Raw genomic sequence first — 27,348 nt, forward strand, 5'->3', positions numbered from 1 at the left:
CCGCCCTCGCTCTAGATTCTGCTACCCCTACAACCCAATAAAACCAAACTGCTCACAGGTTTTGAACACACCATACTGTTTCATGCCTTCCTCCCTTCACCTGTGCTGTTTCCCGGGTCTCAGATGGCCTCAAGCCACCCATCCTCTCACCTCCTCACCCTCTCACCTATATGCATTCTTGTTGTTGATAAAACTTTGGTTCAACTTCCAAACCAAAGCTTGGACACCACCTCCTCCAAGAAGCCACTTATGACTACATGCATATGTGAAATGATGATGAACTTACAGTAAGACCAAAGTAGCCCCCAGAGCAAACTGGAGAGTAGCAGCTAAGGGAATGCAAGGAATCACAAAGGCACGTTTCAGCCCAACACTTAAGACTTTCATGCCAAAATTAAAAATAAAACATAAAAATAAAATGTGTTGCTTTCTACTAGTTCGAATAAGTAACAATAGATTCTACTTTCTAGATGTTATTTTTTAAAAAATAATAGATGTTATTCACCTTTAACATATTGGTCCCACTGTTTTCTGTAGTCTAAGTCCATATAGACATCTGCCAGTAAAGCTGGTGGGCAATCGTCCAGAACACCAAAGACTTTATACTCATAAAGTCCAGTCTGCTGTAGAAACAGAACAGGCAAAACAACCTATTGATTTCCAAATGGAGACAGCCAGATAACACATCATATGAAAAGCAGCTGTTCATACAGCACCAATTATTGAATACCCTCTCTGTGGTCTTTGCAACATAATGATGAAAAAGTAGATGAGGCCCCTGCTCTAGTGGGTCTTACATTAATTGTAGACATTGGTAGTGGTATTGGTGGTGGTGGCTCTAAATGCTATCTAGATAATCTGAATAGGATATAAGGAAAGTTATGTCATCAGTGGTGCCTGTTTGGGGGGAAGGTGTGTCCTATATAATCAGGTGGTCAGGAAAGACCTCAATGAGGGATAACCTTTATCAGAACATCTTATTCTAAATATTAGAAGGAGGCAGCCATAAGAAGATAAGGAAAACTCATTCCTGGTATGGGGAAGACCTTCAGGTTTATGAACCTGCATGCTCAAAAAGCAGAAAGTCATGAGATCCAGAGAACTGTGGATTGGGGAGAGTGGTAGGAGCTGAGGTCAGAGAGATAGTGGGCCCAGACTCCAAAGGGCATTGTAATCCAGGGTAATGGGGTAAGGATTTTGTTCTAACTACAAAAGGAAAACCAATGAATGACTTTAAACAGAGAAATACTAAATAAAAAGATGATTCTTGATGCTTGGTAGAAAATAGATCATAAGGGAGCAAGGAGATGGGTTTGAGGACCAGTGGAACGGTCCGGATAAGAGATGATGGTGATCTGAATAAGGAGATGACAAGAGTGACTGAGAGAAGTCAGTGATTTAGGGATATATTTAGAAGTAATGTCAGCAGAAGTGCTGACAGATTGCCTGTGGAGAAGAGAAAGCAAAGAATTACTTAGAATCTCAGCTTGAATGACTAGGTAAATGGGAGCTCTTTGCTCTAAGATGGAGAACACTCAGGAAGAGGGGATGTGTGAGCTGTGGGGAAATCAAGAGTTCTACTTTTGAGTCTAGATGCTTATTAAACATCCCAGTGGGAGTGTCATACAGGCAGCTAGTATTCAGAGGACAGGTTACTATAATGAAACCCAACACATTGTTTTTTTATCAATGCCAAAAAAGAATTTGTCAACAACTTCCTTTGTATTTAAAGAACTTGTGTATAAAAGAAAAACCACAGCTTCAAATCATATTAGTCCCCTTTATTTAAAAAAAAAAAAAAGACCAGATTCCAAAGTATGAGAGATTCTCCCCCTTTTTTTCCTTTCTTCTTTTTTTTTTTTTTCCTTCATGTGAGGCCATATTCTCCTCTGTGAGGGTTCTGGGCCAGAGTTGGCCATGCTACATTTCACTTTCTGTACAATGGTAACTAACAAATCCTGACCCTCCTTTTGCCTAAAGGTATTACTGTTAAAATTAAACCAAAGTCTTTTATATTACGTTCCATGCAAAAGCAAACAAAGAAACAAAAATGATACTTTTAGAACGACATATTCTTCCATGTGCTAAAGCAATATTATTGGCTAATCCAATTATCCAACTATCCTCTTAAACACCATGCCCAGGTCTTATTGTGAAGTCTAGAGGTAACCATGGTGAATCTTTCTAGAGATCTTGAGGTGACTAGGGCTTCCTGGCTCAGGGGGCATAACCCAGGGAAAAACATATCCTAGCTTAAGAATCTCATCTATCTGTTAAAGTAACTGGTAAGAAATGGAAGATGCAATTGAAATGGAATTCATAAAGGTCTTCCAAGCCTAAAAGTACATGAATTTATACCAAAGGTTTCCGACCAGCAAATAACAAGCTAGCAGATCCAAACACCTCACGTGCTGTGTTACCCCAAAGGAAGGACAAACGTCAGGAGAAACACCTCCTTCTCCCTCCTGTGCCCTCCCCTCACACAGATGGGGAGAAGAGTGAGGGTTTATACATACTCACACATTTATTAATCAGCCTTGGAAGGGAGACAAGTAGTTCCCTGTTCAGGCATCCTGGGGCCCCATTTTCTGTACATACTGAGCAAAAGGGTAATTATGCACTGAGATAATGATCTCAGCTTACATGAGTTAACTTTGGTTATCTGGATAAATTAAGACAAACTGTTTCCTTAAACTGGTTCTCTTCCCCTTCTGAGTTTAATTACTGCCCTTAGTGACCTCAGTCCTATGCATATCACAGAATAGAAAAACAGCCCTCTTAGAAAGAGAAAAATAGAACGATGTGATTTACGTGAATAGAGAAGAATGAACTATTGTTACAACTTCCTTTAAACACCCCAGTCGTGGCAGAGAGAAATGCCAGGACTCCAGAGGAACAAAATGCTCGGTAACACTTCCCTTGTCTATCAATAAAATGTTCTTTTCAAGTAATGAACAGCCTGCCAAAATTCTTGGATCATGGCACTTTTTCACCTATTCTTCTTTCTTTCTGACAAGGATCTCAGCAAACATACTCATGATTTTATCTTCCTTTAAAAAATAAAGTGAATTTTTTATAATTGTGAAAATAATATTCATTATAGGAAAATTGGAAAATGCAAAAAACTGAATAAGGAAAATAAAAATGACATGTAACCCCATAATCTTCAAAGATCTTTTGGTAATATTTGACATTTTTCTTTTAAGTACATAAAACTTCTATATGTTACAAAATGGGAATAATATAGTTTAAACAACTTATATTCTTATTTTTAATAAGCTATGGAGAGATCAGACCTAATTTAATTATTCTCATCTAGTCCTTCATTTCCAGTATTTTCACAAATATAAATATTGATGGAAAAGATATCCTTTCATATGAACCAACTTGGTCCATAATTCTAATTTTTTTCATTAGAAAACCTTCCTTAAAGATAGATTTTAGGGTAAAGGTTCTTTATGCTTTTTGTAAGTTTAAGGTTCTTTATGCTTTTTATAAGGCTTTAAGAATTTGTACCAATGTATACTCTCCAATAGCACAGAGCATCTCATCAGGACTGGGTACCATTGTTTGTACAAAAAATTTGATAGGAAAAAGCATAAAACTTAGCTTGCTTTGGGCAACATTTTTATTACTGATGTGTAAGATCTCCTTAAAATTAGAAATATAAACTCTCTGCATATACATCTAAGATTCAATAGATGATTCAATAAATGGTCCCAAATAAGTTTACTCAAGAGGTTCTTGGCTTTCCTGGAGCTCCTCCAGAAAGTCATTTGTAAGAATGTCTCCATTGATTTACCATGCTGTATAGCTTGGTGCATATTTTTCTAATTCTCCATTTATAAATACAATAAAGAATTATTCAGTGTTAGAGAATCAGTAAATACCTTGTGTAGACTACAAGGACCAGAAGAAACAGATTTGTCATAGCATATAGTGCCTTCTTTCTTGCTAAGAGAACCTCTGTGGCAACCTACACAACTACTAACTTTGTTGATCTCCTACACTGGCTTGAATATGGATATTGGGAGCTGCAGCAGCTATTTTGTAATGAAGAGGTACCAAATATGAGGAGGAAGACTAAAAAGACTCAGTGTTTTACTGGCATCATTGATCAGCTAAATCAGTGCCATCAACTACTGACTTCTGCTCTACTTGTTAAGTAAGAAAAATAAACCCCTCTTTGAGTCATTTACAGTCCTGTTACTTGCAGCTAAAAACAATCTTAATGATACAAATGATCCTTTCCAACAATGAATTTTACAGGAGTCCTGTGATTTAGAAAAACAGCGAAGGTCAAGAAACTTCCCTCCTCTTCGTGTTCCAGAAAAGAGCCTGTCACAATGAACCACCAATCCTCATATGACTTAGATGAGACTCCCAGATGCTGCTCTTTCTTGTTTACTGTGACAAGGCCAGACACAGACCCTCTGAATTCCCTTGCACTGCCTCCTAAACGATTAGCTGAACTGCTTGTCCCCCTTGATCAGTCAGAACAAAATGCTTGTGAACCAGACTGCTTCAGTCTCTCTCATTCTTCCAGGCCCCTCAATGTTGGCCCACCCTCAGGCTGAGCCAGTACACAGCCCTCCGGAGAACAGACCGGGCTCAGGGTAACATTTTCTTTGATCTACTATGCAGTCGTGCCACTTGTTATTTCACCTCCTCACACTGGTTTCTCACCTTGGTTACTCATCTCTATAAAAGAAAAACTCTTTTTACCTCATTCTTGAGACATTCACAGATCTTATGGTCAAAGTGTTCTCCCTATTACAATAATCTCTCTCCTGACTCTGCAATAATCCTTTTAGATAAAGGTCTTTCGTTATAGGTCCAGATTTGTTCTCATTTGACATGATTACTCTAAAGTAGAAAAGGAGACTGCCAGAATTGTGCTAATAAGACTTAGATACATTTACAAGGAAAAACTATTATGTATAAATCCACTAAAACAGTACAGAAGTACATAAGCATTGCTAAAATGCATTATCAAGGAAGAGAGGGAAGAGATCGTGGCCACTGTTAATCAACATTAAGTATATTTAATTTTGCATATCTAAAACTCCACACACCCTGTTATAGAAAGTACCACCTCCTTCCGCTAAGTCAGAAAAAAATTGTAATTACAAAAAGTTAGCATAAATATTCTTATAAAATTATAAACCTCCCAGGACCTACTATATCTTTGGCCCTAGGAAGTAATCAGCCATAAGCATATTCTTGGCTTTTGAGCTTGGAACATGCTTCCGCTGGTGATCTGTCAGTAGTCAATGCAACAGCCATGTATTCTGTATTTGAAGTTTTCCAGTCACTTTGACCTGTTATAAATTATTTTACTAATACTAGTAATTGTTCAGTTTCCCGTTTTATATTCATTACCTCATGTAATCTTTAACAGAGCTCTGTCATAGAGATGGGGATGTTAGTGTTATCTCCATCTTTCTATGAAGAAATTTTCTCAGACAGGCTACGTTCCTTGCTGAGTCCCACACCTGGTCCTTGGGAGAGCCAGAAAGAAGGTGACATAGGCCCTTCTACTCCTTCAACATCTCCTCTTTAGCTCTACTGTTTGCACATTTTCTTCAAACCATTGTTCCAAACCTCCATCTAATGATTAAGGTAAAGGTAAATCTAATGATTAAAGGTAAATCACATAGCATCTTAGGGCCAGAAGGGGCCTTAGACCTTTATGTAAAAGAGGTCAGTGACTTGCCAAGGATCCCACTGATGAAGCTGATGGTTGCAAAACCTGGATGGGAACCTCTTCCTTCTGGTCCTGTAGCCAGCGCTCTTGCTCCTACCCTGGACCACCCAGAATGGACCTCCCACGGAGATGCTTCCATAAGCCTGGTGTGTTTCTCCACTAGGCCTCCAAGCAGCCAGAGGAGTATTTTTTAGATGCTGCCTCTGGAGAGATTCAGATTCAAAGCAGGGGAAAGACAGGAATGGAGAAAGATGAATCATATAACTTTCAATGGACTAGTGCTTTGCCATCTTTACGTACATTATTCCAGAGTCATCTCAAAACCCAGAAAATAAGGCGCCTGGGTGGCTCAGTCGGTTACGCTTCCAGCTTCGGCTCAGGTCATGATCTCACAGTTCATGGGTTTGAGCCCGGCATCAGGTTCTGTGCTGACAGCTAGCTCACAGCCTGGAGCTGGTCTTCAGAGTCTGGGTCTCCCTCTCTCTCTGACCCTCCCCTGCTTGCACTGTCTCTCAAAAATTAAAAAAAAAATTTAAAAATTAAAAAAAACATAAAATATTAAAAAAATAAAAATAAAAAACCAGAAAACACCCCATGGTGGTTACCGTGTGCGCTCAGAGTCACAGCCCAGTAGGGTCGAAGCTGTTCTACCCACTAGCCTTGCTTTCCTCAGCTGCAAAATGGGTCTAATGAATTTGTACTTAAGGGGATGATTATGAGCTAATCCATCTAAAATTCTTACCACTGTGCCTTATACATAAGTACTTAGCAGATATCAGATTTCATTTTCATTCATAAGGTAGGTATGATGATCCCCGTTTTCCATATTAAATAATTGAGGATTCAGAACTGTAACATAATCCACATTTTTTAAAAAATCACCATCTATGGAGTACAAAGCCAGACACTATGCTTGGTGATTAATACATGAAATAGTCCTGTGAGGTAAGCACATTATTATCTCTACTTTATGAATTAAGAAAGGGTAGGGGTGTGGAGGCATGGTTTGGCAATTTGCTACTAATATCGCTAATCACTAATTTTTAAGATATTCTCTTACTCTGGGTCACCTGTCTAAACCTCAGATTGTTCCATTTCTTAGCAATGCTAAATCAAATGCACAAAACACCAGGACATTTTATTTTCAATTGCACTCATAGGGTTAACATATTTTGAGACACACTACTGCCAATAGCATACTTACTTGTCCTAAGCAGGATAAATTCTGTAAGAGCTCATGTGTTTACATATGAGAAATGTCAAAATGCCATAATGTTTGCATTTGACATTTGCAGCTCCCACAGAGAATTAATCCGTGTTAGACCTCCTTCCCCTCTCCCCCGCCTGATCCACCCCGTCTCTGCAAATTATGATGTTCATTTGCATTCACATCACTAACTATGAGACAGCCTTGATGAATCACCTTTGTCTAATCCTGAAAATGCATCTTTGAGTGTCTGCTGAATTTTCTTCTTAGCTCTCACAGAAGAGTTCATTCCCATTCCTCAGTGGGGGACAAGATCTCAAATCTATGACTGTGGAAGCTGACCAACTCCAGCCACCCTGTGGCCAGTAAACAGGCTCTGAAGTTATAAAAAGTAAGCATTTTTCACCAAAGGGTATCAATTCTAATGACAGGAAATCAAGCTACTGCTACACTTGGAAGGGTGTACCAAGACTGTATAAAGAAGGGTAGTTGAGTAAATCTGATTTAATATTCTGTATTTCTCTAAGAAAACATGGCAGGTTTAATCCCTAAGGAGAGCAGATAGCTAGGTAATAATAATGATAGTTAATACCTACTGAGTGCTTACTGCATACTGGACACCTGACTCCTACTAGATTATCTCACTTAACCCTCAAATGATAATATGAATTGTGGATCACTGGCAACCTATTTTTCAGACAAGGAAACTGAGGCTAAAGGAGTTCTGAGAAATTTTTGGAAAAGGCAAGTCTATAGAGATAGGAAGCAGCAGACCGGTGGCTGTTTGGACTGAGACCGGGAACAGGGAATGACCACAAATGGGCAAGAAGTTTCTTTCGGGGATACCACAAATGTTCCAAAATTAGACTGTGATGAAGGCTGCATAACTCCATAAATTTACTAAAATTCACTGAACTTTACACTTAAAATGAGTGACTTTTATGATACACAAATGATACCTCAATAAAGCTGTGGGGGAAAAAACAAAAGTCTGTGAAACTCCCCTAAAGTCACTCAAGTAATGATCGCAGAACCTGGCCTGGCAACCAGGGATCTGCCAGCCGAGCTCATGGTCTGTGCTCCTGCCTCCAGGTTGTCACTGACCCCTCCACACATGCCACTGGATAAACAGTAAGCTGTGGAGGTGCACAGTTACAGCAAGGATGACCCCATAATTTATCATTCCAACCAGCATACTTTCGAGAGTGAAAGAGATGTGAAAATTTCGCCAGGACAACAGGTATAAACCAGGCCTGGGGTGGGTATACTGCGTGAGACACATACGTAGCTATGGCTAACCACTTCTAGGTGGTTATATAAACACATAAATATCTTCCATTTTGCCTCCTGGCCCACAAAGCCGCCACGATTTACACGCTGGCCCTTTAGAGAAAGAGTTTGGTGATCCCTGCTTGCTACCAGCACTTCCAAAACAGACAACTCCAGAAAACTCTGCACTGCTATAGTCCGGCTGCAATTTACACATATAAGAGAGGAACTTTGGGGCGCCTGGGTGTCTCAGTCGGTTAAGCCTCCGACTTCGGCTCAGGTCAGATCTCACGTTCGTGGGTTCGAGCCCCGCGTCAGGCTCTGTGCTGACAGCTAGCTCAGAGCCTGGAGCCTGCTTCCAGTTCTGTGTCTCCTTCTCTCTCTGCCCCTCCCCCTCTCATGCTCTGTCTCTCTCTGTATCAAAGATAAATAAAACATTAAAAAAAAAAAGAGAGGAACCTTTGTGTCATAAGATTCATATTTATATTTTATGTTGAGTCACATGGGTGTTTTTGCCATGCAGGCTCAGAGCACCCTTCAAAGTAATCTGCCCATCTTGAACACGCCACACAGGACAAATACAAAAAAAAAAAAAAAAACCTTAAATATATCCTGTTTATTTATTTTTTTAATTAATTTGTTTTTTAACTTACATCCAAGTTACTTAGTAAAATACATCCTATTTAAACTCAGAAAAGAAAAAGAAAATCTTGAACGAGATACGAACATAGAGGCGGGTTACATCAGACATCTTGTCAGAAACCATCCATGTAAAAAGAGAGTGGAATAAAATATTTAGTATATTAAGAGAGAAAAGCCACTAAACTGGAAAGCTATATCCGATGAAACTGTCCTTCAAAAGTGAATGAGAGGGGGGCCTGAGTGGCTTCGTTGGTTAAGTGACAAACTCTTGATTTCAGCTCAGGTCGTGATCTCTTGGTTCATGAGATTGAGCTCTATGTTGGGCTCTGTGCTGACAGCGCTCAAAGCCTGCTTCTGATTCTCTCTCCCTCTCCCTCTGCCCGTCCTCTGCTCACCCTCATTCCCTCTCAAAATAAATAAATAAACTTAAAAAAAAAAAGTGAAGGAGAAATCAAAAGTTTTTCAAACAAATAAAAACTAGGGGAATGCAGCAGACCCACTCTGGAAGAAATGTTAAAAGATGCTCAAAGAGAGAAAAAATGATAAAGATCAGAAACTCAGATCTATATAACATATAAAGTGTTTACTTTATGTGATCAAGCTTCTTCAAAGTATCAACTTTATCTTATTCATCGGGTATCACCACGCACACAATAGGTCCTAAAGACTGCTTGGATGAGCGCAAGAACAAATATTTTGGGAATTTTCATTCACCTAAAGGTAGCTATGGAGAGGGATGGAACCTAAACTACATGGCAAAATAAGGTTGTTAAGTCTATCTCTAAGCTTTTCTGGGTCTCTCTTTTTTTTTCTTTTTTAATATTTATTTATTTTTGAGAGAGAGACAGAGAGAGAGAGAGAGAGAGCACGAGCGAGCTGGGAAGGGGCAGAGAGAGAGCGAGACAGATCTGAAGCAGGCTCTGCACTGAGAGTGGAGAGCCTGATGTGGGGCTCGAACTCACAAACTGTGAGATCATGACCTGAGCCAAAGCCAGACACTTAACCAATTGAGCCACCCAGTCACCCCATCTAAGCCTCTCTGGGTCTAAAGACACATTAAAGGGGCACTTCTTGATTTAACCTCAGGTCATGATCCCAGGATCATGGGATCAAGCCCAGCATCAGTCTCTGCCCTCAGTATGCAACCTGCTTAGGATTCTCTTTCTCTCTCTCTCTCCCCCTTGCCTTTCTCCCTCGTTCATTCATTCATTTTCTCTCTCTCTCTCTCTCTTAACAAACAAACACATTAGAAGTCCCAGGCTAAAATTCAAAGGTTCGAATTTGCAAGGATGCTCCCTTTCTTACATGAACCCATTCGTTTGCATAATTTCCCTGAAGTATAAAATAGCCTTACAAAATTATGTCCAGGGACTATGAGCTTGTGAAGAAATAAACTATTCCCATTGAAGGGAAATACCCACTAGAATTCTCCTTCCACCCACAGGTGGTGACTTTGATGTCAACAGCAGATGGAAAGAACCATTTTCCACTTGGCACTGCTCCAATTCAGCCCCCGGTTAGCCCAGGTATGGGCTGGCATTGTGTCCAAGTCTCCAGAATGTCCAAATCTTTGCTGACAAGTCACTTCTGCTCTCAAAGAGGCCCCAAGGCCCAATGAAAATCAGAGTTTTGCTTTATTAATAGTCACCTCCTGTGATCCCCTTGTAGGAATTTGGTGAAAGACAGAGTGAAGGTATGAAGCCTGGCTTATACCCAGACAGAAGTGGAAGGTCCTGCTCATCCCTGTCCTCTCAGTCCCTCCATTTAAACCTTGGGACCGGCATTCCCACACAGCCTCACACCACATGCTCATCAGGAGAGAAGTGACGGGGGGAAGACCTGAGGCTCTGGTATATGCTTCCAGTTGCTTGCTCAGGAAAATGGAAAAAGGGAGGGAGAAAGACACACACACACACACACACACACACACACACACACACACACAGAGAGAGAGAGAGAGAGAGAGAGAGAGAGAGAGAGAGAGAGAGAGAGGCGGGGGGAGGGAGAGAGAGAATGAACAAGAGAGCACAAGAGCAGGCTCAGTCCGCATGGGTGCTCTGCATTCAGACACGGTGGCCCTGCCCTCTAGTTAAATGTGACTTCATGTGTCCCAGGTCCAATAATCCTTCTGTCACTCATGCCGGTGGCTACGCTTCACTTAGCAGAGAGGTAGAAAGGCAGGAGAAGGGGCAGAGCAGTCCTGTAATCTGGAAGTGAAGATGCTCATGATGATTATGATCTCACCCGTGGGGAGGGGGTGGTGGAAACTTCTCATCGACTGAGGTAAACCTGTTCTCGTGGGAGTTAAATCTGTGCTTCCCACCTAAAGGCCAAATGTTCTCTTAGCCCAGCCTGGCTAAACACCACTTTCCTAGGAATGCCAGGCTTTTTGTATTTCAGTAGGTACACAGCATAGAAAAGAACAGTCCCTGGAAAAGAGCATTCAGCTCCTGAGCAAACTCCTTGACTGGAAGACCTATTAAAGGACAAAGGCGCACTGCAGGCAGTCCCTGCTCCCAGTGCCAGACATGCAGATTTTAAAATGTTTAAGGATTCAAGCAGTAAACCAGCTCAGCTCAGACCACTGTTTACTTGGTCTAAAGTGAGGATGCAAAGCTCTGCTCACTGATTTCACACTCTCTGTGGGCCTGTCACAGTGTCCCCTGGCATAGTGATGCAGCCCAGTGCTCCAAGGAGCCCGGACTGCAGATCACTGGGAATGTTTTTGTAAGTGACCCGTGGCCCTTCTCTTACCAGGGGGACTTCTGGGCACAGCTCAGAAGTCAACATTCACTCTCAAGTGGCCACTCACTTGAAAATCAGGAAGTGAGTCTTCAAATAGTCTTGCTTTTGTCTAAGACATTCTTTTTTCTCACTCTTACCTTTCAATTTCCAATACTTGTCTAGGACACCCCCGTTCTCAAAGTCAGAACCCCATCCCCCAGCACCATGCTAGATGCTCCCCATACATCGGTAGCACTCAGAGAATAGTCCCTGGACTGGTAGCTTCAGCATCACTTGGCAACTGGTTAGAAATAACACACAAGCAAAAACATGGGGGAAAAAAAAGAAATACAGTGTAAACCGCCATGGCCCACACCAATCCAATCAATCAGAAACTGGGAGTGGGGTCTTATTTCTGAACTTTAACAAACCCTGTGGGTGAATCTGATGCATGCTCAAGTTCGAGAACCATTGTGCCATGTATCATTTCATTTGTTGAGAGGTCCGTACTTCTGAAAGGTAAATATTATCCTTGTTTTGAAAATGAGGAAGCTGAGATATCAAAAGATATCTCACTGACTAATAGTCTGGTATTAGCTTACTAGTATCACCCAGCTAGTAAGTGGGGCCTGGCCCCTGGCTACTCTGCAACCCTAGCTTCACTCCAGTCCTGTATCCTTCTGGCTCTTCCTGGAAAACAATGCAAGCTTAGCCTGACTCAGGGCCTTAGCACTCAGTGTTCCCTCTACTGCAGTGATTTAAACCCCAGCAAGTCCATCTGAGTCTCATGGGAAGCTTTAACATTGGAAACAAAAACAACAACAAACCATTTTATTATGAAGCATTTCAAACATACACAAAAGTAGAGACAAGAGAATGATCAAACCCTATAATGAAAGGGGAGTTTTTCAAAGGACTCCCCAAGCCTCAATTAATTCTGGGATTCTAGAGTAGGGCTTGGTCATGTCTTAATAGCTCCCCAGGTGATCCTAATGTGCCTGAGCTTTGAAAAACACTCTCCAGTACATTTCTGGTATTTGGATTTGCATGATGCAATCTCTCACTTCATTTCTGTCTCCACTCACATGTTACCCCGGCAGAGGGGCTCCTCAGATTCCTGTATCTATCACATCACCCAGGCCACCACTGCCACACCATCTCTCTATCCCTTTCCCCCACTTTACTGTCTTCATAGCATTTTTCACCCAATGTGTCATTGTATACACTATGGGTTTATTCTCATCAGTGAATGTCATTCATTGTTCAAGAACTCATTCATTGGAACAGTGGTGCATCTTCTCATTCATTATTTATCCCCAGTGCCTGTGAGGGCAATAGCACAGGGGAGGCACTTGATGAATATTTTCTGAGCAAAAAAATAATAAAAAAACAAAGAATGATAATGGACAGAATGGAAATTTTAACCCAGGACTGTGTGCCTCCAAAACCCATGTTCTTCCCACAATACCACGTGGCAGTTCTGGGCTAGTTTTGCTTAGCCTGCAGGAAGAAAAAGTAATTCTTGCCTTGGAGCAAGCTGTATATTTGGTGCTGAGCTTATCAAAGTAGGGCTCGTTCATGTCCGGTTACTAGTTATGAGGTCTGTGTGACTCACTTAACAACTCTAGGTCTTAGTTCTATCTGTAAAACAGGAAAATAAGCCTGTTCCTACCTATCTTCAAGATTTGTTTACAGGGATAAAGGAAACTTACAAGTGACAGCATTTTGTAAATTAAATCACCATGTAACGGTAAGTTATTGACATTACAACCTGGGGAGGAAAAAAGAGAAGAAGAGAGGAAGGAAACAGAGCAGGCAAAGGAAATAGAAAAGAGAAATGAATGAAAAAGATGATGGCATTGGACAGAATGACTTCAATGAAACTTTCAAAGTTGAAATATTCTGATTTAAGTGAAAAAGAGAAAATGAAAAAGTATCAAAATATTGTATATCAAAAGTAGCCATCCATCCAAGAATATGATTCAAAACAATTTACCTACTGAAAAAAAGAGTTACAACCTTTTTAAAATTTAAAATAGGATTTATTTGCTACACCAGATAACTAAAATGCCCCTACACTTCAATCTTTTCACAACATGCAATAATAGATCACAGTTCACGATGGATCAACATAAATGGCTACACATGATCCAGACACATAGCAGGTTGTTCCTAAGGGAACAGTCAACGGAGTAGAGTGGATAAAAGCCCCTGCAAAATCTGTTTACCCTGAGAAGGGTGGCTGGCTGATTGTTCCTATCATAACAATTCCAGGTGTTACCTGCTTTTCCCCACCCCCCACCATGAAGCCACTAATACCTTTACATGCAAGTCATGTTGGACTGGCTCTATCATGATGTGGATATTTATCTATTAAATTTGCTCCTTACCCAAATCATGGTAAATACTTTGACGAGAGGGTCCCTTTCACATGAGTACTACGTGTAACCTTACTGCTGCAAAACTCAAGCAATCCGAGCAAACCAATCAACTTACCAGATTACCCTTCTCAGTATTCCTTACAAGGGTCTAGAGATAAATTAGAGTACGAGAGAGGAGAGAATGAGGGCACTCATCTCAACAGAGTGGAAATCTTTAGATGAAGCAGGATGAAGGCAGCAGATGTTGATGGGGTTGAGGTAAAAGTAGCACTATCTAACGTTAGCTGGATCAATGGAACCCCCTGTTGCCCTTCAAAATTAAAGGGCTCCAAACAAGTCCACTCTGTTTACCCCAATTATTGGAATCTAAAAAGCCAGAAAGCAAAGACTGCAATACTGAACCTCACCTGGACTCACCTGCAGCAATGGTCAAGTAGATTAATCAAGATGAATACTGACAGAGGGACCACGGTCTTCTGGTCTGACCCCCAGTTGAGACCTGGGGACCCAAGGCCATAGACACGCAAGTGGGTAAAATGGTTTGGGTGAGTGGAAGAAGAAACACATAACGGTAACAGGCAGGATGGATTAAACAGCACTGGCCCACAAAACAGCAAAGGGCTTTGGGGCAGAGATGCCAGTCAATGGGACAAGGTGAATTCACTTTTGATAAGGTGTGGTATTCAGATGGAAAGATTTACTAACTGGAAATTAGAGAGATTTCTCTTCCAGGAGAAAGGCAAAACATGGCGTCAAAGTGGAAAGAAAATGAGGCTTTAGCAAAGTGGGCCAGGCAGCAAATAATGCTGGAAAAGGCTAGACCCCAGGAAGAGTTCTAGGAAAGGGTTCATACCCCAAGCCTATAGAACCTCTTGACATTTTAATACGAAGTGGCCATGGAGCTGCTGGGGTTCAAGGACACACCTACTCGAATCCCATGGCCCTTTAAACTTAGAGAAGTTATCTGGGAGCACCATGACGGCCCTTATCCCTAGAACAGGTTGAAATAAGACACACAGTATCGTCAGTAGGGATAGGAACTATTCTGAGTACCACTCATGTCCTCCCCTCCGCTGGGGGCAGGCTCTGCAACATAACAATACACAATGGAAACAATACACAATATAAAGCCAGTCACTGTCTCAGCTCACAAATACAAAAGCAAAAAAGCACAAGCCCATTGGAGTAAAGGGTAGAATGGCTGGAAACAAGGCGTGTGCAGATGAGTCATGGGAGATAAAGCTGGAAATGTAAGTTGGGACCAAACTAGTTCATTCATCTCAATAGAGTGGAAATCTTTAGATGGCATTAAGAAACAGGAAGAATGAGGGTCATCTGGGTGGCTCAGTCTATTGATCAGTGGCTCAGGTCATGAGTACATATTCTTGAAATTGAGCCCCAAGCCAAGCTCTGATCTAACAGCTCGGAGCCTGGATCCTGCTTCCGATTCTGTGTCTCCCTCTCTCTCTGCCTCTCCCCTACTTGTGCTATGTCTCTCTATCTCTCTCTGTCAAAAATAAACAAACATTGGGGCACCTATGTGGCTCAGTCCGTTACACAGATGACTTTGGCGCAGGTCATGATCTTGGACTCAGGAGTCCAGGTCAAGCTCTGTTCTGACAGCTCAGAGCCTGGAGCCTGCATTGGATTCTGTGTCTGTCTGTCTGTCTCTCTCTCTCTCCCCTTTCTCTACTTGTTTGTTCTCTTTCTCTCTCTCTCACTCTCAAAAATAAACATTAAAAGAATTAATAATAAAATAAATAAAAATGAAAAAATAAAAAGAAACAGAATGAATGAAGCAGATGTTGATGGAGTTGAGACAAAAGCCTTAATGCAGTTCAACAGTCAACAACTTGACAGTGTACCTTATAATTTTTGACTTTACCAACGCACAAAAGCAATATGCATTCAGTAGAAATGGTATGTTGAATTTGGCTCTGTTATCTTTCCCTGGGCTAGTGCTGGGTGATACAGTACCTTCTCCTAATGCTGGGCAGGGGCAGTGAGCCACAGGGTAAACCCCTGATACACTTACAACTATCCTGCACCCATCATTCTGTTTCTACTTTCAGCATACTATTCAAAAAATTACATGATATTCAACACTTTAGTATAAAATAGGAGTTGTGTTGGATGATTTTGCCCAACTGCAGGCTAATCAGAGCATTCTAAGCACAGTTAAGATCAGCTGGGCTGAGCTGTGATGTTCGGTAGATAAGGTGTATTTAATGCATTTTCGACCTATGATATTTTCAGCTGACGATGGGTTTATCAGGATGTAAACACATCATAAGTTGAGAAAGTTCTGTGATGTCTACCCAGCAGCATTTGCCTTCTTTCAGAGAGGCGGTGCAGGAGCCTGTTCATGGCACAGGTCTGAAACTAGATGATTTCTGATCCCAATTCAGACCGTGAGCAATGACCGTAACCTTTCCACAATTTCATTTTCATATACGTAAAAAGGTGATAATCACAGTGCCATACATTAAGACTGACGAGAGGTCTGAGTGAGTCAATATCTGCGAGGCACTTAGACAATGCCTGGAACATAAGAAAGCATGCAATGTGTGAGCTAATATAATAGTTTTAGTTAGTTATTCTTAGCGTTAATCCTGCAGTCAACAGTGCCACTGAAAGGGGAGTGGTCAGACCACGGCCTCTCCCTCAGGTGCCTAATCAGGCTATAAGGTGTAGGACAGAAGGGATCAGAGACGTGGAAGGCCAGAGGTCTTCTGCAATTCAGGTGAGAGGTCCATCCAAAGTGCCAACCACAAAGGAAAGGAAAGAAAAGGGAAGGGAAGGGGGCCAGGTATCAGACATGTCTGAGCACTCGAACTGGCAAAACCTAGCCAATGCCTGGATATGGCTGGGAAGGAAAACAGAATGGTCAGAGAGAAGAATAAAGGATTTTGTCTGAAAACATGTCCATCTTGGCACCAAGGCAACTAATGAAATTACACTCAGAAATTAATTCTGCCTGCGCTGCACTGTGAGCTCCTTGTTCACTTTGTCATACCCAGGGGCCCGGCTACACACGTCGAGTGCCTCCCTCCCCTAACACTATGCCACTCTGGTTCTCTGCCAGGAAACCTTGATTTCTCTTCATTTCTTATCCCATGTGCCATCAGCTATTACCACTCACTAGTGATGAAAGGTCTCAGGTGCAACGCAATCGCCCCACCTGGAGAGCTCCCAGATTCCAAAGGCCTCCTGGAGCGCCTGGAGAATTGCTCAATAACCAACTCCGTTCCTCCTACCCTTTAGGTTAACCTTTCTCCTAAAGCTTCAGACTAAACTGCTAAGTGCCCCTTACAAGAAATGGGCAGCTGCGAAATGAAATGACTAAAATGACTGAGACGATATTAGCTCCCTTCACCCTGCACATCTAGTCAGTCTCTGAACAGTCCAGTCTCCTTTCCACCTGTAGGCAAACCCCAGGCTTCTCCCCACCCCACCAACACACACACACAAACACACCCCCCCCAGTAGCATCCACCCAGGAGGGGGGATCCACAGTCCTAGCAGGCAAGTGCATGGGGCTCAGACTCTGCAGATCCGCGTTTTAACTCGATCATTAGCTTCCAACAAACCACTCCCGCCCTGAGGCACAGACTTAGGCTGAATTCGGATGACCTCCCAACCGCAGGGGCAAAGTCAGCTGCTGGCACTGCCCCTGCGCTCGCTCCACCCAGCTCCGCGTGACCCACTCCGGCCCGGACTTCCTTCCTAGGCGGCTGCTCCGCACTCCCCTGGGGAGGCTGGCCCCGCAAGCGACAGCCCTGGGTCCTCCAGCGGGCGGGCCGCTACCTGGTCCAGCAGCCCGTAGATGCTGAAGCCCAGGGTCTCCACCATCAGCTCCCAGTTGGCCCCTGTCGGCGCGCGCTGCTGGATCTCCGCGCAGGCCTCCCGGAACTGCTCCTCGGAGAAGCCGCCGGCCGCGCCGCACTCCATCCTTCCGCAGCCCCAGCTCCTCCGCCTTCCGGGCGAAGCCGCGGACACGCGGGTGTACGCTCCGGGGTGGGCGGAGAGGGTGGTCCAGCGTGATTGGCAGGGACCAGAGGCGTGAGGGGGAGCTGGTGGAACTCATGGCGAAGGAGGAGCCTAGGGGGCGTGGCCACTGCGGGGTGGGCTTAGCGAGGTGGGCGGGGCTGAACCAGAGGTGGCAAGGATGGAAGAGAAGTAAAGCCATAAAAACACTGGACTTGATCTCTGGGAAGATTGAAGGGCTAGGGAAGTGAGGAGGCTTGTAGACAGAAGGGAAAAGGAAGAAACTAATGTCATCTCGGAACCCCTCCTCAGCCCGTCTCATCCTCCCCACCCCCGTTACCCTAGCAAAATTTGCTTGGGTGTCCCTCTTTTACCTTTTATGAAGAAGACAGGGAAAGTCTCTGAGGGGATTGGTACACTTGGGAGGTGAGATGGACAGAGCAGAAATGCCTGAAAATCTCAGGAACCAGATGCTAGAACTGGATGCTGTTCCAATGTCATTTCTATTCTTTCTGTTATGCACTTAAAAACATTCCAAGAAGGGGTCCGTGGGATTCACCAAGAAGAGGTCCATGGCACAAAAATGATGAAGTAACCTAATCCGTCTCCAAGGTAATTTGCCAGCCTGGAGGGTGAAAGATGATCTAAAAGGTATCATGGTTTCCACCGAGGATTTCTGCAGCTTGCATAATTCAGATCTTTGTGCAACTCAAAGATCTTTTTGTTCCATCAGGTCCTTTGGGTCCTACTATGTGTCCTACCAGCACCCTGTACTTGGCTTTGAATAAAGTAGGTCGTTGAAACCTGAAAAAATGTCACACCACATGTATGTCATAAACTCTGAAAACCCATGTTTCCTAACCCATAAAATGGGGTAAGAATTGTGTAACCAGTGAGAACTGAGGAGGTGACTACGTAAAATAAACACAGAATATGTTTTCACATGTCAACGTAAATACATGTTCAATAAAAGTTTCCATGAATTTTATGTTAATATATTGAAATGTTTCTTCTTCTAAATTTAAAACCTTGAAATTGAAACTCTATGTTCATGCAGATTTCCAACAAGAGAAATATGATCTGATCCTGAAGCACAGATAAGTTACTGTTTTGTTCAAGTATGTGCTGGGTCTGCTTTGTTCTAGGAGGATGGTTCTAGAAAATATGCACAAGAGATTAGAGACATATTTTCCTACTGTTTTTATAATGCCCTTTAAGTTCTCTCTTCTTTATACAAACTGTATTGTATATTTATATATTTTTTAATGTTTATTTTTGAGAGAGCATGAGTGGGGAAGGGGCAGAGAGAGAAAGGGAGACACAGAATCTGAAGTAGGCTCCCAGTTCTGAGCTGGCAGCACAGAGCCTGATATGAGGCTTGAACTCAGGAACCACGAGATCGTGACCTGAACCAAAGTCAGAGGCTTAATCAACTGAGTAACCCAGGCACTCCAAAACTGTATTATATTTAAACTAAAATTCAACTGCTTGAAAAAAAGCAATTTCATCAAAACCCATTAGCTACAAAGTATTTTCAAACATCTTCAGGGAATCCCATCATAAAGGTGGGCTTTGGTGAAGCTGCAGCTTCATCGTGATGTAACAACAGATTAATGAAAACCAGTTGAGAGTATAAATGGCACCATGCAAGATAGGAGATATAAGGCCAGAAATTCAAATTGCATGTACTGCCTATGTTTAAAAGTGTGTTTATCTACAAAACTCAGAAGGTAAATACACATACATTTGGATATGTTGAGATTTATACACGTTTACTTTATTACAGTTCACGAAGGAAAGAATCATTTCAGCAAATGGCTTTTATTTCGTGCAACCTCAGAGAAACCTCGAACAGCCTGTTCTCCTTTGGGGCTTGCCAAGTTTAACAGGCCATTCTGTGTCCTTTGTGAAAACACTCTCTAGAGGAACTTCCAACAACATGACAGCTGAAACTCCTGGCCTCAAACCTGGGAATTCTGGGCAAAATACACCAAAGGAGTCTTAATATAGAGTTTAGCTGAAAAGAAAGAAAGAGTATGCACCAGATTTTGTAAGAGTTACCTTAAAGTGGCGACCGAGTGGCCATTCTGCTGTAGGTCAGAGAACTCCGTGCACCGACGACCCCCACCCCTCACCTGCAGACCTGGAAGGTCCCGCGCCAGTTTGAAAACAGCCAATCATGAAGCTCCAGCTTCCCGTCACCCTGACAGAGGAGGCAACCCAATCCATCCCGCCACGTCCCTGAAATGCCCTTATTTGATAATCTGCCCTCCCAAGATAAAACCCACAACCCTCTCACCCATACCCCCCCAACCCCCCCACCCCGCCCATCCCTTACCAGGCTCCTGACTTCCCTGACTCCCCACTCCCGGGGGTCATGGAACCTCGCCTGGGAACCGCAGATCCCAATAAAGGCTTTCTTGGCTCCACAACTTAGTCTCTTTCTTTCCTCTGTCCCTGCCTCCATCTATTAAATCTTACAGATTGCAGAAAGGGGGAGAGAGACCCCCCCTCTCCCCGCTACTCCCCCAGGCCATGAGAGGAGTTCTCTGTGGAGGAGCTTCCTTCCTTTAGAGTAATCCTTCTGGCCTTATTCACACTTTCCTTCTCAGGAGAAGAGGGTGATTTAAATCTTCTCAAGAGCAGAAGGGTGATGAGTTTGAGAACAGAAACTATTAGACATGTCTGGATCTCGCCCTTCTGGCTCCTCCTTTCTGGCTCCTCTCTACTTGTAGAAAATATGCATTCTCATCTGCCGTGGGTTATGTAGTAAACTCACAGGTGCAGGCTGTGGTACTGGAATTGAGAGTTTTTTCTGTTGGTTGTGCCTGGAGGGCAAGTTTGGTTTCAAGCCTGGTGGTGTAATTCTTTTGTTGCCTCTGTTCTGTAAACTGCTTCATTGTAATGCAGATGAATGCTACTTTCCATTGTCAGACTTCCGCAGCTATCTACACAGATTCAGAACACTGGTGGGGAAGAGAGGAATAATATATCTGAAGCTTTTTAAAATCCAAACAGACGGATGCTCCAGGGGCTGGGGCTGGGGCTGGGGTTCTAATACTCACACAGGGACTGAAGATTTGGAACCGGGCCATAGTGGTGAGAGGATGGACAGGGGACGCCCCCATGAAGCCTAGACTCCTCCAGATCTACCCCTTCCATTCTAAGGAAATGAGAAAAATCCCCAGGCTGTAGACCAGGGAGCCCTCAAGGAAGCTCATGCTTTTCCTGAAGCCTTAAGTAGAAAGAAATAAAAAGACAGCTTGGTGAAACCAAACTCCAAGCGTACGCCAGAGATGTGACCTAAATTTATGTTATCTGCCCTGTACGGGAGCCACAAAGAGAAATTAACACCAGATCTGATTCAGGACCATTGAAACCCCTGGGATCTTGCCAGAATCAGAGCCAGGAACACTTTCACAAGTAGGACACATACAATTACCAAGGAGAAAACAACACCCACAGAAGATCATATGCAATAAGTGGGTTGCGAGATCTGAGGGAACAACTCTCCATGTGAGGAATAGACAAATGGACAAATAAAACAAAGTAGTATTCAAATTCCAAAGAGCAAAAACCTAAAACAGGGAGGACGAGGTAAACAAGAGTTATTGATTAGTTTTAGTCTCCTGTACATGTTAAAATTTAATGGAATAAATTCTCAGAACACAAACAAACCGATAAAGTAGGTCAAAGATTTAAACCAACAGTTCAGCAAAGAAGATACACCAGTGGAAAATAAGACCATGAAAAGATTTTTATCATCATTTGTCAGTAGGGTGATTTAATTTAAAATCATAACAAGGGGACGCCTGGCTGGCTCAGTGGAAGAGCCCCACAGTGGGTCTAGAGATTACCTAAATAAACAAAAACTTTACAATAAAATAAATCACAATGAGGTACCACTATGCACCTATCAGAATGGCTAAAACTAAAAAGACTGGTCAAAGCAAGTGTTGGCAAGGATGTGGAAGAAATAGAACCCTCATACACTGCTGTTGGAATGGAAATGATACAAGGACTTTGGAAAACTGACAATTTCTTTGAATGTTAAACATACACCTGCCATACAATCCAACATTCCACTTCCTGGGTATATATACCCAAGAGAAAAAAATAGCACTGTTCGTATATAGATTTGTACACAAATGTTCACAGAAGCTTAATTTGTAATAGCCCAACGCTGAAAAAAAAAACAAAAAACAAAAAAACAAATGTCCTTTACGAGTGAATTGATAAAACACATTTTGATATACCCATCAATGAATGACTCAGCATAAACTGTTAAATGATTAAAATGTGTGTCTATGAGTGTGTGCCCATATGTGTGTGTAATATTGTGCATATATTTTTATAATGGAATGCATGGAATTTAGCATAAATAATTTTAGAGTAAAGTATCATAATACCTACATTTTACATTCAAAGAGTCAATAAAAATAATTGTGTGATGTTTGTGATGTAATACATTGGGTAATTGTAGAAAGAGAATCAAAGTGACAAAATATAAACAACTGATGAATTTAGGGGAAAGGTAAGTGTATTTTTTTATTCTATTCCTTCAACTTTTCTGCACATTTAAAATTATTCAAAATAGAAATGTTGAGAAAATCCAGTATATGTGTTTATAGGAGAAATAACTAAAATATAATGACACAGAGGTCATTATAATATATATAGAGAGAGAAAGGTAAAAGCATGGAAAACATACACAAATAAACCCTAAACAAAAGGGAGTTGTGTGGGTCTAAAAATAGAGTTTAAGGCAAGAAAAAAAATAGGATTTCATGGGATAATGATAAAGGACAGAACTCTTCAGGAATTCTGTATGCTTAAATTTATATTTATTTCACAACATAATCTCAAGCATGTAAAGCAAAAAAAGTCATCAGTACAAGGAGAAATCTGCAAATTCACAATCACATGGAACATCTTAAGGCTCTTTTCTAGGAAATTGATTGATCAAGCAGACAAAAAATTGGCAAAGAGATGGAAGACTGGCATATAATTCATATGCTTGATCTAAAGGACATTTAAAGAACTCCATACCTAATAACCAGAACACCTAAGTAAGTTGCAAACTCTCATTAAACATTCATTAAAATTGATGATCCTATAAGTCACAGAGGCTATTTTCAACAAACACTAAAGAATATATACCATTCTCTGATGACAATGCAAAAACAAAAGAAAAAATAGCCACTCCCTGCTCCCTATATTTGAAAACTAAACAAACAAAACAAATACATACTTACTTTAGGAGCCCAGCCAGCAGTCAATCCCCTAATCAAATTCCTTTCTGCCTAAGACACCTAGAGAAGCATTGTTTTCTGTAATTATTCCTGTGTGACATCTTATTCATAGATTAGAATATTTAATATTTTAAAGAAGATCATTTCTATTATGTCAACTCAAACTACAAATCCAATGAAATTTAAGCAGAAATCCATTAAGAGTGCTCAAAGAACTTAACACCGATTCTAAACTTCACAGGAAAAATATCAAGCAGTTTGAAATAGTAGGAAAGCACCTTTTTAAGGTATGGGAGGAGAAAACTTGCCTTATCAGATATTAGGATAAATGATAAAGGAAATACTATTAGATTGACTCAGGTCTAGGAAAAATAAATAAGGGGCACCTGGGTGGCTCAGTCGGTTAAGGGTCCGGCTTCGGCTCAGGTCATGATCTCACGGTTTGTGGGTTTGAGCCCTGCATCAGACTCTGTGCTAACAGCTAGCTCAGAGCCTGGAGCCTGCTTCGGATTCTGCGTCTCCCTCTATCTCTGACCCTCCCCTATTCGCACTGTCTCTCTCTGTCTCTCAAAAATAAATGTAAAAAAGATAAAAATGTTTTAAATAAATAAATAAATAGTTAAACAGCTTTTCATCTAGAAACAAATCCATGTGAGAGAGAATGGATAATTTAAAAAATAGTATTGGAAGCATTGCATGGTGACAGATGGTAGCCACACTTGTGACCAGAGTATATTATACAGACTTGTCAAATCACCATGTTGTACCCTTGAAACTAATGTAACTATACTATAACAGTGAAAAATGGTAAAGAGAAAAATGGTATTGAAACAATATACTATCCTTACACAAAAATGAAATTCCATTATCATGTCACATAAAAATGTAAACTCCAGATGTTTAAAGATTTAATTGCATAAGGCAAAAAGATGAAATTTTCAGAAAGCAATATAAAAGTAAACCTTTAGAACCCAAGAGTTAAGATTTCTTCAAGACATAAAACAGCAGAAACTATAAAATAAAAGATTAACTGGTTTCAATAAGCAAAAAGCCCTGTTCAATTATACACTATAGATAAATCAAAACCCAACACATAGATTGGTAGAAGACATTTGTTACATTGACAACAAAAGATCAATATTGATGATATACATGGAACTCCTATAAATCAATAAGAAAACCCCAAATAATGCAGTTGAAAATATGAACAGAGAAAAAAATCCAAACGGCATATAAACACATGAAAGGTTAACTCCCATAGTAATTGGGGAGATGCAAAATAAATCACACCGTTTCATAGCTATTAAATAGTCAATAATTTAAAAATTAGAAGTTGGAGGGATATTTGGGTGGCTCAGTCGATTGAGCGACTGACTTCGGTTCAGGTCATGATCTCACACTTTGTGAGTTCAAGCCCCACATAGGACAAGCTGCTGTCAGTGCAGAGCCTGCTTGGATCCTCTGTCCCCATCTCTCTCTACCCCTCCCCTGCTCATGCACACTCTCTCTCTCTCACAAATAAACATTAAACATTTTTTTTAAATTAGAAGGTGGTAAATATATAAGGAAATGAAAGCTCTGTCATAAAATGTTCTAGTTAAAATGTAGATGATAGTTTGAAAAATAACTTGGAAAGACCTATTAAAATTGACTATCTGCATACTAGCTGGCTCAGCAGTTCCATTTTGATGAGCATACCTGAGAGAACTACTAATAATTGTGTGAGGATGCACAACATTCTAGAAGCAGAAACTTGGAAACAACACAAAATATTCTCCAAACACAGAACAAATACATTGTGGCATATCCATTATATAGCTTTTGAAATCAAAAAAGAATCTACTTGGGAGCACCTGGGTGGTTCAGTAGGTTAAGGGTCCAACTCTTAATTTCGCTCAGGTCATGATCTCATGGTTCATGGGATCAAGCCCCACATCAGGCTCTGCACTGACAGCATGGAGCCTGCTTGGAATTCTCATTCTCTCCATCCTCCCTCTCTCTGCTTCTCTCCTGCTGGCTCACACCTGCATGTGTTCTCTCTCTCTCTCTCTCCCTCTCTCTCTCTCTCTCTCACAGTGAATAAACATTAAAAAAACAATCTACATGTCTATGGTAGATAAATCTTGAAAACACTCTTGAATGAAGAAGGCAAGTTGAAGAAGGATGTACAGAATAAGATATTTTGTATTTATAGCATTTAGTACAGTGTTTAGTCTGAAAACATCAAAATGTGACTGGGAAGGATTCATGTTAACATCAAGAGTAGTTGTTCCATTTTATTTCTTTAAAAAATTATGCAAATAAGGCACAATATTAAGGTATATGGTGAATAGTGAGTTCATGAATGTTATATGATTCACTGTACTTTTCCGTATATTTGAAATTTGTGTAATGGAAACAAATTAAAGAAATAATTCTAGGGGCACCTGAGTGGCAGTTAAGTGTCTGACTTCGGCTCAGGTCATGATCTCACAGCTTAGGAGTTCAAGCCCTGTGTTGTGTTCTGTGCTGACAGCTTAGAGCCTGGAACCTGCTTAGGATTCTGTGTTTCCCTCTCTCTCTGCCTCTCTCTCCCTCTCTCTCAAAAATAAATAAAATATTTTTAAAAATAAAAATACTTTATTTTAAAAAATAAAAAAGAAATAATTCTAATCAAGACATAATACTGCATTTCCCATTAAAAATAGCAGAAGAAAAAGAAAAACATTTTTCTGGAATACCATGTAAAATGAATGAATGAATAATGACTGTTCACAAATGCCTAAAGTTACACAGAGAACAACTAAGGATTACCTGTTGTGATTGATCAGTGTTGTATGTGTGTTTTTTTTTTTAACTGAGGGACTAAAAGTATATCCGCCCTTAGTTACTAGTAAGCACTGAGAAGAGAATGAACTATATGGCATCATGGATAAAACATCTGGGTAAAGATCAGAGCTTCTCACTTCCTACAGTGATGTTTTTCACAGCATAGAACGAATTTGGTTTGTGGATTCCCAAGATAGAGTCATGGTCACAAAAGCTAGTTTTGCAATCAAAAGATCGGGGGGTCTAGTCGCTTTAAGAACTGGGGAGATCATTTTAATTTTTTAAATGTATTTATTCAACAGTGATATAAAAATAATACCTATCTCAAGGATTTGCTGAGAGGATTATACAAATAATACAAATGAAAGCACTCTGTAATGTGAAAGTGGATCCTTATGAAATGTATTCTCTCAATAGTTATTGCTAAATTCTATAGCTGAGTTGAATTTAATCCATCTCAATGGCTGTCCAAATCAGTTTACCTCTATTTGACTTGTACTGTTGAACATTTGCTCCCATTAAAATGCTCAAGAGTTTTGCCTTGCTAGGGCAGTGGAGAAGCAAAAGAGGGTGATGACGCTATTACTGAGCTCAGAAGCTTATAAAATAATAACCTGTAAGTCAGTTAATAATAACTTAAGCCTGCTGAGTACTCATTATGAGCCAGAAACTATGCTAAGTATTTTCATTAATTTTTTTAATGTTTATTATTTTTGAGAGAGAGAGAGACAGAGCATGAGTGGGGGAGGAGCAGAGAGAGACGGAGACACAGAATCCAAAATGGGCTCCAGGCTCTGAGCTGTCAGCACAGAACCCAGCATGGGGCTTGAACTCATGAACCATGAGATCATGACCTGAGCTGAAGTCAGATACTTAACCAACTGAGCCACTCAGGCACCCCCTAAGTGTTTTCATTTAATCTTTCCAATACTACTCTGAAATCAGTTCCATTATAATCTTCAGTTTTTATTTATTTATTTATTGGCTAGTTTTTTTTCTTTATAGTTTATTGTCAAGATGGTTTCCATATAACACCCAGTGCTTATCCCCACAAGTGCCCTCCTCCATGCCCATCACCCCCCCTTTCCCTTCTCCCCCTCCCCCATCAGCCCTCAGTTTGTTCTCAGTATTCAGGAGTCTCTCATGGTTTGCCTCCTTCCCTCTCCCCACCTATTTTCCCTTTTCCACTCCCCCATGGTCCTCTGTTAAGTTTCTCCTGTTCCACTTATGAGTGAAAATATATGGTATCTGTCCTTCTCTGCCTGACTTATTTCACTTAGCATGACATTACTCGAGTTCCATCCACATTGCTACAAATGGCCAGATTTCATTCTTTCTCATTGCCATGTAGTCTTCCCTTGTATATATATA

At 41.2% G+C, this 27,348-nt stretch overlaps 1 protein-coding gene across 2 annotated transcripts in view; it reads right to left on the bottom strand.

The window, feature by feature from the left end:
• PCTP (phosphatidylcholine transfer protein) overlaps nucleotides 1–17,970 on the bottom strand; it is a 136,126-nt gene extending 118,156 nt beyond the window's left edge. For both annotated transcript variants that reach the window (XM_029928583.1, XM_029928582.1), the window contains exons 1-2: nucleotides 17,738–17,970; nucleotides 506–623 (exon numbers count right to left, since the gene is read on the bottom strand). In XM_029928583.1, the coding sequence (XP_029784443.1) occupies nucleotides 506–623; nucleotides 17,738–17,881 (262 nt within the window). In that variant the 5' untranslated portion in view covers nucleotides 17,882–17,970. The remainder of the gene's footprint in view (nucleotides 1–505; nucleotides 624–17,737) is intronic.
• Nucleotides 17,971–27,348: the final 9,378 nt, after the last annotated feature.

The sequence above is a fragment of the Suricata suricatta genome, chromosome 17 (assembly GCF_006229205.1).
Source record: "Suricata suricatta isolate VVHF042 chromosome 17, meerkat_22Aug2017_6uvM2_HiC, whole genome shotgun sequence".
Taxonomy (NCBI): Eukaryota; Metazoa; Chordata; class Mammalia; order Carnivora; family Herpestidae; genus Suricata; species Suricata suricatta.